The 17696-nt window shown below is 41.3% G+C and overlaps 1 protein-coding gene across 2 annotated transcripts in view; it reads right to left on the bottom strand.

Moving 5' to 3' along the window:
• The window catches only part of CCDC171 (coiled-coil domain containing 171), a 214721-nt gene that overhangs the window by 65743 nt on the left and 131282 nt on the right, over positions 1-17696 (bottom strand). For both annotated transcript variants that reach the window (XM_054032983.1, XM_054032984.1), the window contains 2 exons: positions 9392-9537; positions 7676-7730 (listed from right to left, as the gene is read on the bottom strand). In XM_054032983.1, coding sequence (XP_053888958.1) covers positions 7676-7730; positions 9392-9537 — 201 coding nt within the window. The remainder of the gene's footprint in view (positions 1-7675; positions 7731-9391; positions 9538-17696) is intronic.

The following is a 17696-nucleotide window of genomic DNA, read 5'->3' as shown; positions in this document are numbered from 1 at the left end:
TCTGTTGGATAAGATGTTAATTTGATCCAGACCCTCTTTAGCAAACACTAACCATTGTGCCAAAGCTATGCTGTAGTTGTGGGCTGTGTACTATAATATGTCCCCTATGAACAGATTTCAATGACCTTGGGCTGGAAATGAACCCATGTCTGGAGAAAATAATGGCTAACGCATTAACTAATTTCACAGTCCTCCACACAAGGATATTTCCTTACTTAAGGCAAACTACACAAAAATCTTCAGACTTCCAAAAGAATGGAGACAGTCAAGCTCTGGAATTGGTTATTTAGATAAGTCTAAACTGAAAACACTTAAGCACATGGATATGACATTCTGCAATGTCTTATCTTTAGTTTGTCAAGGTTTTTAAATCCCTCTTGAGCTGGAGTACCATTTTTAGCTTGGCTAGGTCAGAATGACACTGAACAATATGAATGATGACACACTAGACAGCTATATGGACAGAGTTGTCATCAGCAAACCAGCTGTGCTAACACCTGTATGTCCTGCACAACTGATCTTTAGGAACAAGGATCAAGAAAGACAGATTAGTGGGGGGGACGGGGACAAAAGCTATTTACAAAATGTTAAAATTAAGGGGGAGAGGTGTTAATTTGAAGGAAGGGGAAAGAGAAGAAAATAATATTTTTGTATTTAATATGATCAGATACAAAATATGATACTATAATTCTTTTCAAAAGCTATTTGGAAGCTTTAAAATTTAATCAATTTCCTTTGTAATTTGTTTGTTCCACATGCACATGCACACTTATTTGCAATAGGTGTCAGATTAACATTACTGGAGACTGAAGTAAAGAACAGACACTGCACCCACAGTAGCAGTTCCTGTTTCCCCACATTTTCCTGCCAGTGTCTCTCAACCCTGTCCAGAAATAACTACCTTGGGGGGGGGGGGGGGGGTGAAGTTAGTTAAGGCAAAAATTTTGAAACTTGAATTCCTAAAATTAGACACCTAAAATCAATACTTAGACTTCTAAATAATGTGGCTGATTTCCAAATGTGCTAAGCACCATGGATTTCATTTAAGTCAGAGGGAGATGGTGTGCTCAAGCTCTTCTGAACATCAGGCCACTTTTATTTAGAAACCAAATATAGATTAGGGAGCCTAGCTGTAGACACTCAAGTTTGGAAATTTTGGTCTTTGCTTTCTGGCCCAGTCAATCTTTGGTCTAACTGTTGAGACTGACTGCACCGCATCTGAAGCGGGGCAAATGTTGGCTGGGCTTGCCGAAGGAGGGTGGCTGTGCTTTATGACTGGGGGAATGAGGTCAGAGACTGCTGCAAAAAGTGAACACTGGTCAGCTTTGCGGCGCTAACTCACCCCGCCCCCCCAGTAATGTGAGGTCTGAAGGCTATAAAGGTGCAAGCCCTGGGCATGGGAAGCCCCTTTGTTCCACACATAGCAGACGCCTTGTCTCATTTCCAGTTTTCCAGATTTCGTGAGCTTGCACCAGGAGCTAGCAAAGAACCCGAGCAGATGCCACTGGCTCTATGGAACCTCGGCATATGATGTAATCGGTGGCATGGAGATTCTTGGCTCTGGGCACACAGCTGAGCTATGCAAGAAGTTGTTTTTTAATGAGTTCTTTCAATTTAAGGATCCAGAGAGCTGATAACCTATAGTGCCCATTGCGGAGGGCAGCTGTTGTGATACCTGGGGTCAAGGACAACCCAGCTGCTGGTGCCCCTTGACGATCCTGGCATAGTACAAAGAACAATGGGATCTTTCTGGAGAATGGGGCTTCACCTATTGGGGCTGCTATACAAGAGGCCATTGGGAGATGTCTGGGAACCCAACTGCATGGGTGGGGAGGCAGCCAAGCAAATTGCTGGCGCCTCCTTGTGGCAGATGTCCAGTGAAGGTACTCCACAGGGAAGGCATCCAGTGACCAGATAAATGGCCTGGTAAGGACTTAAAAGGAGGTGCTGGATAAAGGAAAAGAATGAGGGAGGGGGGTTGGGGACTCCTATGATTGGTACAGCAGGGAGCCAACCCCACCCCCTGTTCATAGCCCACCTTAACCCTCCTATGAGGGGAATGGATAATAAGGTCCAAGCCATGGGTTGGCTGGGGGGACCTGGATGGAAAATGAAGGGGGGCTGGTGAAAGCCCCAGGTAATGATTTGAATAAACGTGGATTTGCCTGCACCGTACACTTTATCTGCCAGGTAGTCCCAGATATCTATATAATAAAATTGTGGCCTGATTAAAATCCATATCAAGTGTCTCCTGTCTTTCTTTCGGTATACCCAGACAATGCCAGTGAGTGTCACTTGCAATGGGTGTTAGAGAAATGGACACTGGAAGCTGGATTGAAACCTTGCTGTAAACTGATTTCTTACAGGCCATAAAACAACCGCCATAAAGTAAATGAATTTTTCACTATAGACTACACCTGAGGTAGCAGCCTAACATTGAGGGTGCAAGACTTGCTATCACATTAGTAATTCTTAAAGCTATCCACAGTACCACCTCAACTCCTCCTATCCCATTGTTCTATATCAGTGGTTCCCAAACTTGTTCCGCCACTTGTGCAGGGAAAGCCCCTGGCGGGCCGGGCCGGTCTGTTTACCTGCCGCGTCCGCAGGTTCGGCCAATCACAGCTCCCAGTGGCCACGGTTCACTGCTCCAGGCCAATGGGAGCTGCTGGAAGTCGCACGGGCCTCGGGACCTACTGGCCGCTGCTTCCAGCAGCTCCCATTGGCTTGGAGCAGCGAACTGCGGCCACTGTGAGCCGCGATCGGCCGAACCTGCGGACGCGGCAGGTAAACAGACCGGCCCGGCCCGCCAGGGGCTTTCCCTGCACAAGCGGCGGAACAAGTTTGGGAACCACTGTTCTATATTCAAAAAAATAATTTAGCATTAAAACATATAGTAAAATATCACCCCTACACACACATAGTTGCATTGATTTTCTGAGGAGAAAAACAAAAAAGGGTTAATTCGAGCCTCCCAACTTTCACAGTGGCTCTTTTTTTTACAAAAATTATTACAACCGAAGGGTCAAAGCTTGTTCTCAGTTACACTCATGTGAAACAGCCCAGTAAACCAATATATTTGTCATTTAGTCCTCTCTATAAGTTCTCATCTATAGACCTTTAATCTTTAGACAACAGTACACTTTTACACACTAAACCACAAATGTAAGGAATCAGAAGAAAAAATATCCTGTTAATATTTAAATTAAAATAATCTACTTTCCATATACACAAAGATACACCAGTTGTATGGAATAGCTGCTACATTTTAATTTTTTTTTTTTACCATTTTTTCAGACAAATTGTATCCCCCAAATGCATTATAAAAATAAATAATACAGTTAAAGTTAAAATAAAAAACCAGCAAAGGGAAATTGAAATTAGGAGTAGAGGACCAGGTAAGGAGAGATGTTTTCAAGAGACATTTGAAAAAAGATAGTTGATGGGTATAGAGCAGGGAGTTCAAACACTGGTCCTTTGGTTCTTACATGTGGCACTTGAGCATGACTGTGTTAAGAAGAAATTTGTATGAATGTGATTATGAATTGAAAATGTAACGCAGAAAGGGATTTTGGGGTTGGAGGAGAATTGTTCCTGAGTGTTTCATTAGCACAGGGTGAAGCTGAATGCAGGTTAAGTTGAACAAGCAGAACTTTATTAAACCTGTGAACTGCTCTGTATATATGAATGAGTTGCTTCCAGCCTAACTCCCCGTGTTCCCTTGTTCGCACTGGTGACCCGTGTTTGATCTCTGAACTGTTCTCAACATGCCACTTTAGGAAGGGCAGCTGGGTTACTCTGTTAACAGGTGTTGGAACCTTGCTGGGAGATGCTAAATGATTTCTGCTAACTCACTGTGACAGGTGCAGCTCATTAACCCATCAGGACTAAAGGAGTGGCTTCTCTGGGCAGAGAAACGAAGGGTCTGGGATTGAGCAGGAGTTGTTTATTTTGTGTTAATTCATTAACAAAGATAAACATCAGGAAGAGGGCAAGTTTTTGAGCCGACGCTGCCAATAGCCAGTGGTGTTAGATGAGGGTCAGAACACCACCAACTTACAAGGTGCATCTGGGTTAAAACAGTTAAGAGTATAAGGGGAGTGTTCACAATTTTATGGTCATGAATGGACTCATTGGGATGATTTGCCATGGCAGGATTGTGCAAATGAAGAAGTGTGGAGAGCTGGGATTTAGGGAGGCCTCAGAGAAGGGAGCTACAACAGTCACTTTGAGAGGAAATGTGAAATCAAGGCTGAGGATTTCAGAAGAGTTGGAGCTCAGCTATTGCTTTGGCTGGTTATATGATTGTAACTGGTAATTCACAAGTATTGTGTTTATAAAGCTAGTCAGTAAAAAGAACAGGTTTAGCATGTGCAATAATGTGATAAACAAATATATTACCGTATATAAAGTATTAATGAAATATGGTTTGTCAACATAAATACAACATGCATAATTATGCTAACATATTTATGATGTTTGAACATTTTTCAAGTTTTTATAATACAATTTTTAATATACTGTTAGATTTTTAAACAAACTTCTTAAAGAAGTTTTTGTCAAGAAAAGTATGAACAATTACACTGAAGAGAAGAGCGAGTGCAAAGTATAACCTATGAAAAACTCGATTATTATAGCGTACACTTCACTCTGGTATTTTAACTTTTACAACAATGAATTGAAATTGAAATTAGAGTTCTAGGAGAATTTTGCTGATCAGTGCAGTTAAAGATTTTTCTTCAAAAACTGTGCCTGTCCCTTTTTTTCTATAGTTTATTTATTTAAATGAAAAATGGGTTAATCGAGCCCTGGTATAGATGACCACTGTAAATACAGTTGTGGTTAATGCTATTTTGTTCCCAATATGGAATGGCTTACAGTATTTCCAATCCCAAGCATTCAAAAATTATGAGTCAGGCCTCAAGTCGTGTGATTGGCTTAAAATCATGAGATTTTAAAAAACAGCTTCCTTTTATTTGCTTTCTGCTTTTCATATGTTTGGGGTACACTCAGGCCATGTTTTCAAACTTTTTTCCACATCCATGAGGGCTAAAAGAATTGCCCCTTTTTTTAAAAAAAAAAGGAAACCCAAGATTATCATGTAACTCACTTGATTTCAGTCCACAAGTGGGAGTTGAATGAAAAACAGCAAATATCAGGAGTCACATGGTAAACTTATGAGAGATGGCAACATTGACTTTAGTGTCAATCCTCTGGATCTTCCATTTTGATGTGACACTCCAGTCAAAAAGAATCAGTCCTCATTATGGACACAAGAAAGCTTTTTTATGTAATTGAAAAAGTAAACAGTATAATATGTCATTAATATTTTAGATTAAACAATGATGGTTCTGCTCTAATTTTCCAATTGACTGTGCAAGACAGCTGCTATCCACTAGAAATAAAAATAAACATTTCAACATATGAAACATAAAAGAGCAGCGCGTGGAGCCCCCAATGCCATGCCTCCACCTAGGAGCCGAGAGGGACGTCGCCGCTTCTGGGGAGCCACAGGGAGCCTGCCTTTTCCCCGCTGCACCACCGACCGAACTTTTAACGGCTCAGTCAGCAATGCTGACTGGAGCCACCAGGGTCCTTTTTTAACTGGGTGTTCTGGTCGAAAACCGGCACTGGGCAACCCTAATAATTAGGTATAAGTTCAATTAGTCCCTACAGAACTATTAAGAGTTCTCATTTGAGAAAAATAGGCTAGCTCGTCCAGAAATTAGACTTATGAGTTCGACCCTTGTGAGTGATCAATTAGTGACAATTTGGAGCCTGAATACTGAACACTTGATAGCTGAACCATGCATGCTTAAATCAATATTACTGGCCTCAAGTCCACACCTACTCCACCTAGCAGAAAAGCCAGATGTCTGAGGCCTTGTCTACATTAAAGAGAAAAGTCGATCTAAGCTATGCAATTTGAATTACGTGAATAGCATAACTCAAATTGATGTAGCTTAGATTTACTTACCACAGGATCCAGGCTATGCGACGTTGATGGAAGTCGTTCTCCTGTCGACTCCCCTTACTCTTCTCGATCAGGTGGAGTACAGGAGTCGACGGGAGAGCGATTGGCGGTTGATTTAGTGGGTCTTCACTAGACCCACTAAATCGAGCGCCAATGCATTGATCGCCGCAGCATCCATCCTCTGGTAAGTGTAAACAAGCCCAAAAATACATGGTTTTCTACAGATATGTCGTTCCAAGCATCAAAAAAAATTTTTTTTTGAACATGTAGATCTGTGGCTGTTGCATAGGTGGGTGTCTGGAAACAATTAGTATCTCCATGGCTCAGAAGGTCCCGCTTAATCAAAAGGTAAGGTAATGGTGTACAGAACAGAGAAACCAGGTCTGAAAACCCAGATCATTCCCTGTAGGAGAGATGGATGGAAATGTGTAGAGAAGAGAGACCACCTCTCCCTAGTGCTATTCCACATTTTTCCTCTACTTGTAGAAGAACGCCCTTTTGACTGCCCTGATAATAGTAGGAATAAAAGGACTGCTTGCTTCTGTAGCTTGATTTGTATTCTATGTCTGCCTCATTTCTTCATCTGCAAAATGGGGATAAACATTTATACACCTCATGGGTATGCTGTACAGATAAATTCATTAATGTCTGTGAGGTGTTCAGACACCACAAGTGATGAGGGCTACTACATTTCACAGACTTCCAGAGATAGGTCCAATACTTTGGCTTGGGTTTTCTGGATTTTCTAAATTATGAATTATTTACAACCATTACTATGATTTGCTGCTCTGACCAATACATCGTAAACTGGTAATGTTCTCACTCATTCTCAATCTTCATCAGGACACACATGATTTCTTTCTACTCTATCAGGCAGGTGGCCCAGAAGAGGAAGAAACCTATTATAAAATTTTAAAGAAGTGTGTACGTTGCTGCTTGGGGTTTACAATTTGTGACGAGGAAAACTAACATCATAAGATAGTAGAAATATATTTGATTTTCACTGGGTCATAAGGAGAAACACCCACAAAATGTCAATGGCATTTGTAATTTTAAAAAAATGAGATATACTTCATATATTCAGTCTTGCTGGTATTCAAGATGACACTGCAATGCAGCAAAATAATAGAAGCCAAAGGGTCAATTTTAGATTGCTATTCAATTTAAAAAATGGTTTAAAATCATTATGATGTTTTAAAGTGTGCATCAAAGTTTACCCATTTTTCTAATTCTATTTAATTATTACCAAGGATTAAAAAGTGGAGCATGAGAAGTCAAACGCTTTATGACCACTTGATATGGGCCCTTGTTGAATGACCTCTGCCTCACTCAGTGAATACACAGATCATTCAACAGCAATTACACATAGTTTGGGATGATCAGTAGAATCCTAATTTACTTTAGCAAGCATAAAGAGTACTCGGGGGGGAAGGGTTTGCAACAACTTTCATATTAAAAAAATAAAAGGAACATACCTGTCAACAACAATATTACAACATTTGGCTTGCTGATCTGAATGCTTTCTGGAGGTGAAAAGTTGAAGGGGGAGATCTTTTGATACTTTAATTAAAATTATGAATAAAGTCTTTGTACAATTTTAACCACTCCCACCATCAGCCTTCCTGAAAATAAATAAATTCCAAAAGCTTGGTATGACTTGAAATACAAATGCAACTGAGATGAAAGTGCTAAATACATCACCTTCTGTAGGGTGGCTTCCACAGATTTCATATGACTGGCAATTAATTCTTTATCTCTATTAAAGGAAGGAAAAATTAAGCCTTAGTAAAACAGAGGCTTTAGTAAAGACAGGCTAATTTTCTGCCAATCCAAATATCTTATCAACAATTTCATATTATACATTTTTTTAAACAATCCAGAAAGTATTAGATTCCTCCTGACCTTTTAACCCCCAAAATAAAGTAACAGGGATTCTGGCTCATTGGAGACAAGGAGGTCTTTTGAGTGTTTAAACTCATCCAGTACTGAAAGTACATAGACTGGAGTTAGATGAGATCCTGTGAAGGCCAGCTTCAGCACGGATGCCACAGATACCAATCATTTAATATGAGAATGTCCAGGGTCTGACTCTGTCGGTATCAATGCAGAGATAAGAGATGATAGTATAGGTACCAGGGATACAGCAGGGTCCAATGGCACAGACCAGTTTGAGGCAGAACCTTTACTACCAAAGTACCAAATCTTTTTTCAAAATATGGGTTGTAGAGGACATTTTAGATGCCTTGACAGTACTGGAGCCACTCAGAGCCTCAGTGGAACTCTCTCTTGGACCGGAGGTCTCCAGGGCCTTCTTCTGACTCAGGGACTGGGATTTCTTAGGAGATCTAGTACACCTACTTTTCTTGTTGGTACCCCAAGACTCTGAGTGTGATTCTCTCTTTACCACAGGCACTGATACAGATGCTGCCTCTCCTGAGGCCTTCAGTCACCAAGACCTGGAGATGGATGGTGCAGCAGCACTTGTATCTCTCAAGACTCTTGGTGACCGGGATCTTGAAGTGGATGGGGCATTAGCAGAACTCGACAGCTTTTTTACAGGGAGGTTCTCAGAGCCTGGGTCAGAAGCCAGTGTTAGGGCTTTCTCCATCATCAGTAATGCAAATTTGATCTCCTGTTTTTTCGAGATCTGCTTTTGAAGGAAGTGCAGCTCTTACACATATTGGGGACATGAGTATCTCCTAAACAATGGAGATACTGAGAACGTCCACCAGTGACGGGCGTAGCTTCCCAACAGGAAAGACACCTTTTAAAGCCTCAGGATCCTGGCATACCTCAGAACAGAAGTCTAGAATAACCCCTCAATCGGGGAAAAACGTACAAGAAGGGAAAATAATGACCCCAACAAACTACTAATAAGCTATACTAACTCTAACTACACTAGAAGCTAGGCTTGAGTAAGCGAGCATGCGCAACACTTTATTTCAGGCCAAACGCAATAGAGAAGGAACTGAGGATAGGTTGCCCATGCAGTTCTGTATATCCTCAGTACGGGGCATGAGGGTGTATAAGGCATATTTACAGGCCAAATGGACACTGCTACTGAAAATCTCCAATCAAAGGTGCAGGGGTGCACATGCTCTGAAGGGAGCACCCATAGGGACACTACTTGAAGAAGAAGATACATTCTCCAACTTGTAACAGGCAAACAAAAATGCTCATGCAATTACAGGACACAGATAGTGGAACACTTGTCTGGAATTATTATATAAAATACACACTTAGTAGACTGAACTAAGAGTTTTCTTTTTAGAGGATATATCACTGAATTTCAAAGAGCGAGAGCACTGTACTTTTGTTTTCTACCACTGCTTTATCTAGGGCTAAAACCCTGCGCATGAAAGTAAAAATTGATCTTTTGTCTGTTTTAAGTGATCTCCCTAAGGTCCCAGTGCTCACTTTGCTGCCATGCGGAGGGCACTCTCTGCATTGTGGATGCTCTCTTCCAGTCGACGCTTGTCCTGCTCCAGCTGGGTAAGATGTCTATTGAGCTGACGCAGAGATTGATCTTTTCTTCTCAGCTCCATCTTTGCCTCGGAGAGACTCTGCCAGCAGACAGAAAGCAGAGTTACTTGTCAGCCCTGATAATTAACTTCAATTTATGCCATAGGCTATTAAACGACGAGGAATACAGACTGACTGTGAAGTAGATTTGGGCCATTGCAAACCAAGGTTTTACAATTTTTCTACCAAAAGTATTATTTATTTACTAACACTACAGAAATCTAATTTTTTTAGTGCATCATACATTTATAAATGTTTTATAAACAGACAAAATGATCTGCTGAATCGAAGACAGATGCTACAGGTACAATACTTAAAAACTATATTCTGGGCACATGAAAATATCAGGAATATCATATTTTTAAAACTCCTAAATAAATATTAAGTAAAAATACTTCATAATAAAACAATTTACAGACAAAATAAAAATAAAAATGCAAGGTACTGTTCGTTTAAATATTGAGGAATATTACCCACCTTACAGAAATCAACAGAAAGGAGAGAGTCCAACATAAAAATACAGAACCATCCAACAGTTTTTCTAGTGTGCAAAATCAGTGTTAACTACACTGCAAGTTATGTCCAACACATCACATTATAGTACATCAACTATTTTATGACTTTTCTGATCTCCAATATATTTTGCATGTTTCTGTTTCCTAATGTATACCCAACAATCTCTTACTTAGCATTAAAGCTTAGTGTTTAAAATTAATTCAGATTAATTCAATAGATGTCAAATAGCACTGTAAGCTGAACAATAAGAAACCTGACTAGCAAAACTGCAGTCAAGGTTTTTTCACTGTTTCTGCTATAATGTAATATAGTAATCATAACATCTTTCAATTCATTGCTCCAATTCTCCTTCTCCCTTTTGTTAGGAGGAATCTTTAATGTTATAAACAGGAGTGTTAGTAATATGTTTACATTTTGGTAATATGTTTTTCTGTATTTTTACTGATGACCATCTATTTTGTCTCTTCAGTATGTAAAATATAATTTAAAAGGGAGTTGGCTACAAGTTTACTTTTATGTTAAATAGAAAAATTTACCATAAAATTTTCAAAACAATGTAGTGGGATTTAGCTGTGTAGTTGCAGGGCTAAGTCCTTGCATGCTGGCTTTGCAAATTTAGGGGATATATTCTCAGATCTGGACCAGGAGTTTTTATATTTGTATAGTAAATTACATTTCTATAGTTACTTCTGTCTGAGGATTTCAATGTTCTAGAAACTTTAATGAGTTAAGGGTCTGCTTTTCAGAGTCACTGAGAACCCACAAGTCCAGCTGAAGTCAGTGGGCACGGGGGACACTCTGCACCTCTGACAATCAGGCCCCAGACATGTTGGAAAGTAGGCAACTTCCATCTTACAAATGGGAAGCTGAGGATCAGAGAGGTTAAGGTTTTTGCCAAAGGTGACATAGCAAATCTGTAGCAGAGCTGGGAGCAGAACCTAGATCTTCTGATGCCTGCAAATAGTAAGATTTTGCTTCTCCTAACAAAGAAAATCCGGTTAGTCAAATTGTTTGATCTTCAAGTTAGAAGAATATCTTCCTGGGCAATCAATCAATCAATCAATCGACAGACAAATGTATTGCTCTAGAGTTCTATTTTTGAATTTCTGGAAGGTAATCAGACATTTAAAAAAGAAAGGTTTTACATCTTTTGCCTCCATTGTGGACTAATCCCTTTTGAAATTAAAAAAGGAATCATGTATATTGGCCAAGATAGAGAGGCTTTAAAAATTGCTACTATACATGTATAATATTTATCTTTTGAATATCATTTTAAACTAAACATTTGATAATAATGATCCATACTGTGCACATTTTTCAAAAGGGCTTCTGAGTGTATTTTGTAACTTCATATTAAGAATGTTCTGTGTAGTTTATATTCTGTATCCATAATATTGAATGTGGAGTGCCATGAACATACATTCATAGCATACTATGACTGTGTGTTAAGTATACACAAAAGTCTGATAAACATTTACAGGGCACTGAGAATATAACCAATCTGAAGATATCTCAGGCTTGCTAAAAGTCAATAGCACTTATATCTTTCTAAATACAGCCAGACAAAATTATCCGAAAGAAAGGAAATTAAAGAATATAAAATTAAATTGAAATAATGTCCACCTGCAAAAGAAATGAAATTCAGCATTTAAAACTAAAATGTCACACCAAATCCATTTAATTTTGTCAATGCCTAGGTACTGTAGAATCCTGCTACACTGTTTTATGAAACCTTCTCTCAAAGTCAGTATTACCAAGCCAATGCTTCAGTATTGAGCCAAAATGTATTGCATTGCCAGAGAAGCCCTCTTTTACATAAGATGTAGATTCCAAGCTCAGATCACTTGTGGTTATTAAAAAATCCCAGGGAATTCTTTATAAAAGTAGGGAGACGCTCCCTGGGTCTTGGAGCCCAGGCTCCAACCTGAGTGGGAATGTCTACACTGCTATTTTAGCCCAGTAGTTTGAGTTCGAGTCAAGTGACCTGGGCTCTGAGACTTGGTGCTGCAGGTTTTTCTTTCCAGTGATGGCATACCCTCCGCCCCCTACAGGGCTTGTTAGGCATGTTTTCCACAGGAGGGCTCAGCCTCTGTGAGGGGGTGGAGAGAAGGATCAAAAGCCTCAGAGGCGTTTAACGACACTGACTCTCTTGTGACAATGTTAGATGGTTAAGGGGGAAGCAGAGAACGATACTGTTGGGGAGCAGTCTGACTCCCCAGAGTTCAGAGGTTAGGGTGTTTTAGGTAAGATAGGCTTCAGTCTTTAGGTAAGATATATGCACACAGACTGTTTTATTGTTTTAAAAATCCTTCTGTCTTGTTATGCTGGGCTCCTACTGTTAAGATTAAATGATATTTTGTTTTTAAAAGGCTGTTTTGGGTAAATATATTCACTGCTGGTCACAGGTCCCAAAGGGAAGAACTGCAAGTATCCAAACCCAGTTAAACCTGCTGAATAATCACAGCTGGTACACAGGGTACCGTAGCCTTGGGTCCAGTCTAAGAGTGAAGAATGGCAGGATTCTTACTGGGAGAGGTGAAGGCTCAAGGGGTGCACTCAGAAGAGACCATAAGAGGGACCAAGGTGGAGCTGGCCCTGACCTGTGAAAGGTGTTACCATCATGTACAATCTTTGCTAGCTGGTGCCAATGTGAAAATAGAACATGGCAAAATGAAAGCTCTTAATGCACTGATGCTATATTATTTTAAATGGTTGGGGGAACAATTTTCAGAGGTCTTCAAACAGTCACCAATTGTATTTGCCATAAAAGCTCCCACACTTAGGCACAATGGGTGATTTAAAGACAAAAGTTTCAGCCTTATGTTTGAAATTCCTTGCCATTGTGGGTTAAAGACAAACCTTTTAAACTGTTTGAACACCATTTATACTGCTTTAAAGGAAGGGCTGCTAAGCCTTTTTTCCCCTTTCTTCAGATTGATCTAATTAAAACCCTTGATAAACTTTATGGACTCTAATATTTCTAGCTGAGTGACTGAAACCAAGAGGGTGTGCCTCAAGGCAGCAAGGCAACAATGATAAGCAGCAGGTTAGCCACTAATTTCTCAACCAGGGTAGATTGTGAAAGTGTGATGTTCAGATATCCAAGAAACTGTTCAGGAGAGAATAGGATAAATCAAGTTTAATAACTCTGCTCCTAATTGTTCCCCCAATGCTCAACTCTAATTACTTGGAGAACTCTCCTGACTGTCACCTGATATTAAGTTGTTGGAGGCTGAGTGTGGAACAGTGAGATAATCAATAAACATTTAGTGGGGAGAAGAATGAAGATCCCGTTAAGCAGTGGGAACCTGCAGCACCCAAAGCCCTTCTGCTCATGAGAAAACCTATGGGACAGCCATAGTGATTGCAAAGCAATAATCCAAGCACTGTTTCTAGGCCTTGAGGCCTTTAGGCAACAGTACATTTGAGAAAAAAAGGTTAACACGGTCACCCTAATTACAGCCCACTTTCACATATTTCATATATAAGCTAAGACAAGCCAATTAGGTAGAAAGGAAGATAAGGGAAGTTTTATTTGTATACTAATTAAACCCCTGATGAAATTAAAGGAAAAACATACAGCTCTGTAATTGTGTCTGAGAAAGGTCACTTCTGGTTCAGTTATCAGAAAAGCACAGCCTTGAGATATTTCACTTAATCCACACTATAGCCCTTATTTTGTTCCCTGGGTCTTAATGTTTACAAAAAATAAGAAAATTTCCAAGCCTGATAGTGCATTTATCTTGAAATGTTGCTGTTGACAATTTCAATTTTTAGAAAGTTAAGGCTAAATATGATAAAAAGAAAGTAAGATTTAAAAACAAAAAAAAAACAACAAAAAAAAAACCACACATTATGCCTGCACATAGTTTTACAAAGATGCTGAGTTTTCAGTTTCAAGAACAAAGGAACACACCAACTTTTAAAAACTGAACTCCATTTTGTTTACATTTAATAAGCAGTCATTTGATCTAATTAGTTTAGATGTTTAGGTATTCTTATGCTCATTCACCAGACAATCATGTTCATTCATCTGTAGCCCACCAAAAATCTCATACATAAACTGAGTTTCCATCAGATTCTTCAGAGGAAAGTCCTTGAATCTAGCTGTTTTCTCCCCTAAACTGAGCATGAACAGTAATTTGTTGGTGGAAACAGCAAAGTTACTAATAGCATGGGAGAAAAATCTCTTGGGCAGCACATAGGCTGAGTTAGAAGATCCGTGCATAATTTTGTTCCTACACAGTTCAGGTTCTTTGTAGTTAACAACTTCTCATAAAAAAGTTTTCTAACAGAAATCAAAGTTTAACTCTGCTATCCTACATGTGGGAAAGCACTTTATTCAACCTCAAAGTAAGCACCTTAACCACTAGGCTATCGAGTCACTCTCTCTTTTGCTCTCTGGCCCAATCAATATTTAATTATTCAAACAAACAACAGGAGCTCCAAGAGAGTGTGAGAGAGGCCCAGAATAGCCAATAGCCAGGACCTCCTGGCACAGGACTGAAGATTTACATCAACAAGCAGGGAGGGGCTCATACATTGATGCAATGTTGTCACTTTGCCTGAGATCTGGGGAAGGAACACCTAGCAAGCTAAGTGTACCGTACTGAGTTCCCTGACGTTTATATGCAGTGAGAGTTCTTCCTGGGACTGGAGGTCCTGAGTCTGTTGAAGGTGGCTGCATACAGCCCTATGTACATGCGCCATGTGACCCAACATTTTGAGGCAGACCCGAGCAGCTGTTAGTGGAGGGGTTGTGATCCTGGAGATCAGATCCGACATAGCTCGGAATCTGGTCTCCGGTAGGTAGGCCTTGGCCTGAGTTGAGTTGAGTACTGCCCCAATGAACTCTATCATCTGAACCTGGACCAGAGTTGACTTCTTCACATTTATCAACAGACCAAGTGCCTGAAAGGTGGCCTTTACTGTACCAATGCTGTGCTGGACCTGAGCCTGTGAGCAACCTTTGATCAGCCCATGAGGCTGCTGACAGGCCGAAGGGAAGTGCAGTGAATTGGTAGTGGCATTGACCCACCACAAACCTGAGAAATCTCCTGTGATTGCGGAAGATGGAGATGTGGAAATAAGTGTCCTTTAAATTGAGGGTGGCGTATCAGTCTCCTGGATCCGGGAAGGGAATAATGGAGGCCAGGGAGACCACGTAGAACCTCAAGTTTCTATAGATATTTGTTTAGGCGGTGCAGGTCCAGGATGAGCCGTCGACTCCCTTGGCCTTCAGGATTAGGAAATATTGAGAGTAAAACCCATTCCCTCTCAAGTCTCGAGGAACCTCCTCTATGGCCCCCACCCAGAGGAAGGCTTGCACCTCCTGGACGAGAAGCTGCTTGTGAGAAGGGTCCCTGAAGATGAATGGAGGATGGGGGTGAGAGCAAAGGGTCGACAAAAACTGGAGAGTGTAAGCGACTGTTATAGTGCTGAGTACCCACGAGTCCGATGCTATATATGGCCATGTTGAGCTGAAGGGCAACAGGCGGTCCAAAACAAAAGGCGGGGGGTGGATCTGGCATTGAGACTGATAGTACGTTCTCAGGCATACCCTCAAAAGGCCTGCCTGGTCCTGCTGGGATACCTACGTGAGCCCAACCGGGAGGCTGAGGTAGAAGGTAGGGCAGGCATAGGCAACCTATGGCACGCGTGCCGAAGGCGGCACGCAAGCTGATTTTCAGTGGCACTCACACTGTCCGGGTCCTGGCCACCAGTCCCGCGGACACTGCATTTTAATTTAATTTTAAATTAAGCTTCTTAAACATTTTAAAAACCTTATTTACTTTACATACAATAGTTTAGTTATATATTATAGACTTTTAGAAAGAGACCTTCTAAAAATGTTAAAATGTATTACTGGCACGCGAAACCTTAAATTAGAGTGAATAAATGAAGAGTCAGCACACCACTTCTGAAAGGTTGCCGACCCGAGGTAGGGGTTGGCATCGCTTATAAGCCTTTCCCTTTCTCTTGTAGGGCTCCTGCCTGGGAGGTGCAGTGAACCTGGGAGGCTGCTGGGGCCTAAAATGATTCCGTGAGGCAGGAGGTGTATAAAGGCCTGAGGAGTGAAGGGTGGCCCTCGAGTCCTTGAGGCCATGAAGCCTGGAGAACAGCAAGGTACCCTCGAAGGAGAGGTCCTGGACAGACTGCTGCACTTTGTGAGGGAGGCCCAATAACTGGAGCCACACACAGCACCTCATGGTGACTGCTGGTGCCATAGTCCTGGCTGCTGCGTCAGCCGTATCCAGGGCTGCCTGGAGGGAGGTCCTGGCCACTGCCTTGCCCTCCTCTAGGATGGCTGTGAATTCCTCCCTCAACTGCTGCAGCAGGGAATCCTTAAATTTAGACAATGAGTCCCACAGATTAAAATCATACCTTCCCAACAGAGCATGCTGGTTGGAGATACACAACTGGAAGCTGCCAGTCGAATAAACCTGGTGTCTGAATAGGTCCAGTCTCTTGGCCTCTTTATTTTTGGGAGTAGCACTCGATTGCCCCCATCTGTCCTGTTCATTCAGTGTCAACACTATCAGGGACCCCCGGTGGGAGGGTATGAGTAAAGGTACTCAAACCCACTGGCTGGGACATACTTCTTCTCTGCCCTCTTGAGGTGGGGGGCAGAGAAGGAGGAATCTGCCATATACTTCTTCCTTAGCACTGGTGATGGAGAACGGTGTTGAGCAGAGCATGGTACCGTTGGAACACTTCGCATGGAAACCAAAGTGCTTGGCACCGAGATTGGTCTGAGGGCTGCTTCCATGAGTAAGGCCTCCAGACGAATGTCTCTCTTCTTTTGAGTGCGCGGTCTGAAGTGCCGCAGATCTGGCACGTCTCTTTAACGTGAGTTTCCCTGAGGCACTTATACAGCTAGAGTACAGGTCACTCACTGGTATTGGCTTTCTGCAGGAGGTACATGACTTGAAGCCCACGGACTGGGGCATGCCCAGCCCCTGGGATGAAAGTCCCTTGATGACAGGGACACCTATTTACACTACTATATAGACTAACATTAAGAACTATATATATTAACTATACAATATATGACAGAAAAGTCCAAACTGTGAAAGAAGCTTTGCAAGAGCAAGAAGGATTGTTCCAGGCAACCATCATGGGCGGTAAGAAGGAACTAAGAGGGAACGGGGCTGGCAGCACCCCTTACACCAGTGCATATACATGCGGCTCCAGAGGACACTAGAACCAGTCCTACAGATATCACTGAGGGAAAAAAATCTCTGGCAACTATGCACGTGATGTCCACACACCTAGCATGGAATGGACATGAGCAAGCACTCCAAAAAGAAGAGAGAATTGCATCGTTCTGGGGTATATTAGTCACTGTGTCATATGTAAGACACAGGAGGTAGTTGTTCTACACTATTCAGTACTGGTGAGGCCTCAGCTAGAGTATTATATCCAGTTTTGGGTGCCACTCTTTAAGAAAGATGTTGACAATTTGGAGAGTCCAAAGGAGAGCAACAAAAATGATAAAAGGTTTAGTAAATGTAACCTATGATGAAAGGTTAAAAAAACTGGGCATGTATAGTTTTGAGAAAAGAATACTCAGAGAAGACCTGGTAACAGTCTTTAAATATGTTAAGGGCTTTTATAAAGAGGACAGTGATCAGTTGTTCTCCATGTCGGACCAAGTACAAGAAGTAACCAGCTTAACCTGAAG

The sequence above is a fragment of the Malaclemys terrapin genome, chromosome 6 (assembly GCF_027887155.1).
Source record: "Malaclemys terrapin pileata isolate rMalTer1 chromosome 6, rMalTer1.hap1, whole genome shotgun sequence".
NCBI classification, from domain to species: domain Eukaryota; kingdom Metazoa; phylum Chordata; order Testudines; family Emydidae; genus Malaclemys; species Malaclemys terrapin.
This window is presented reverse-complemented; position numbering and strand designations above follow the sequence as displayed.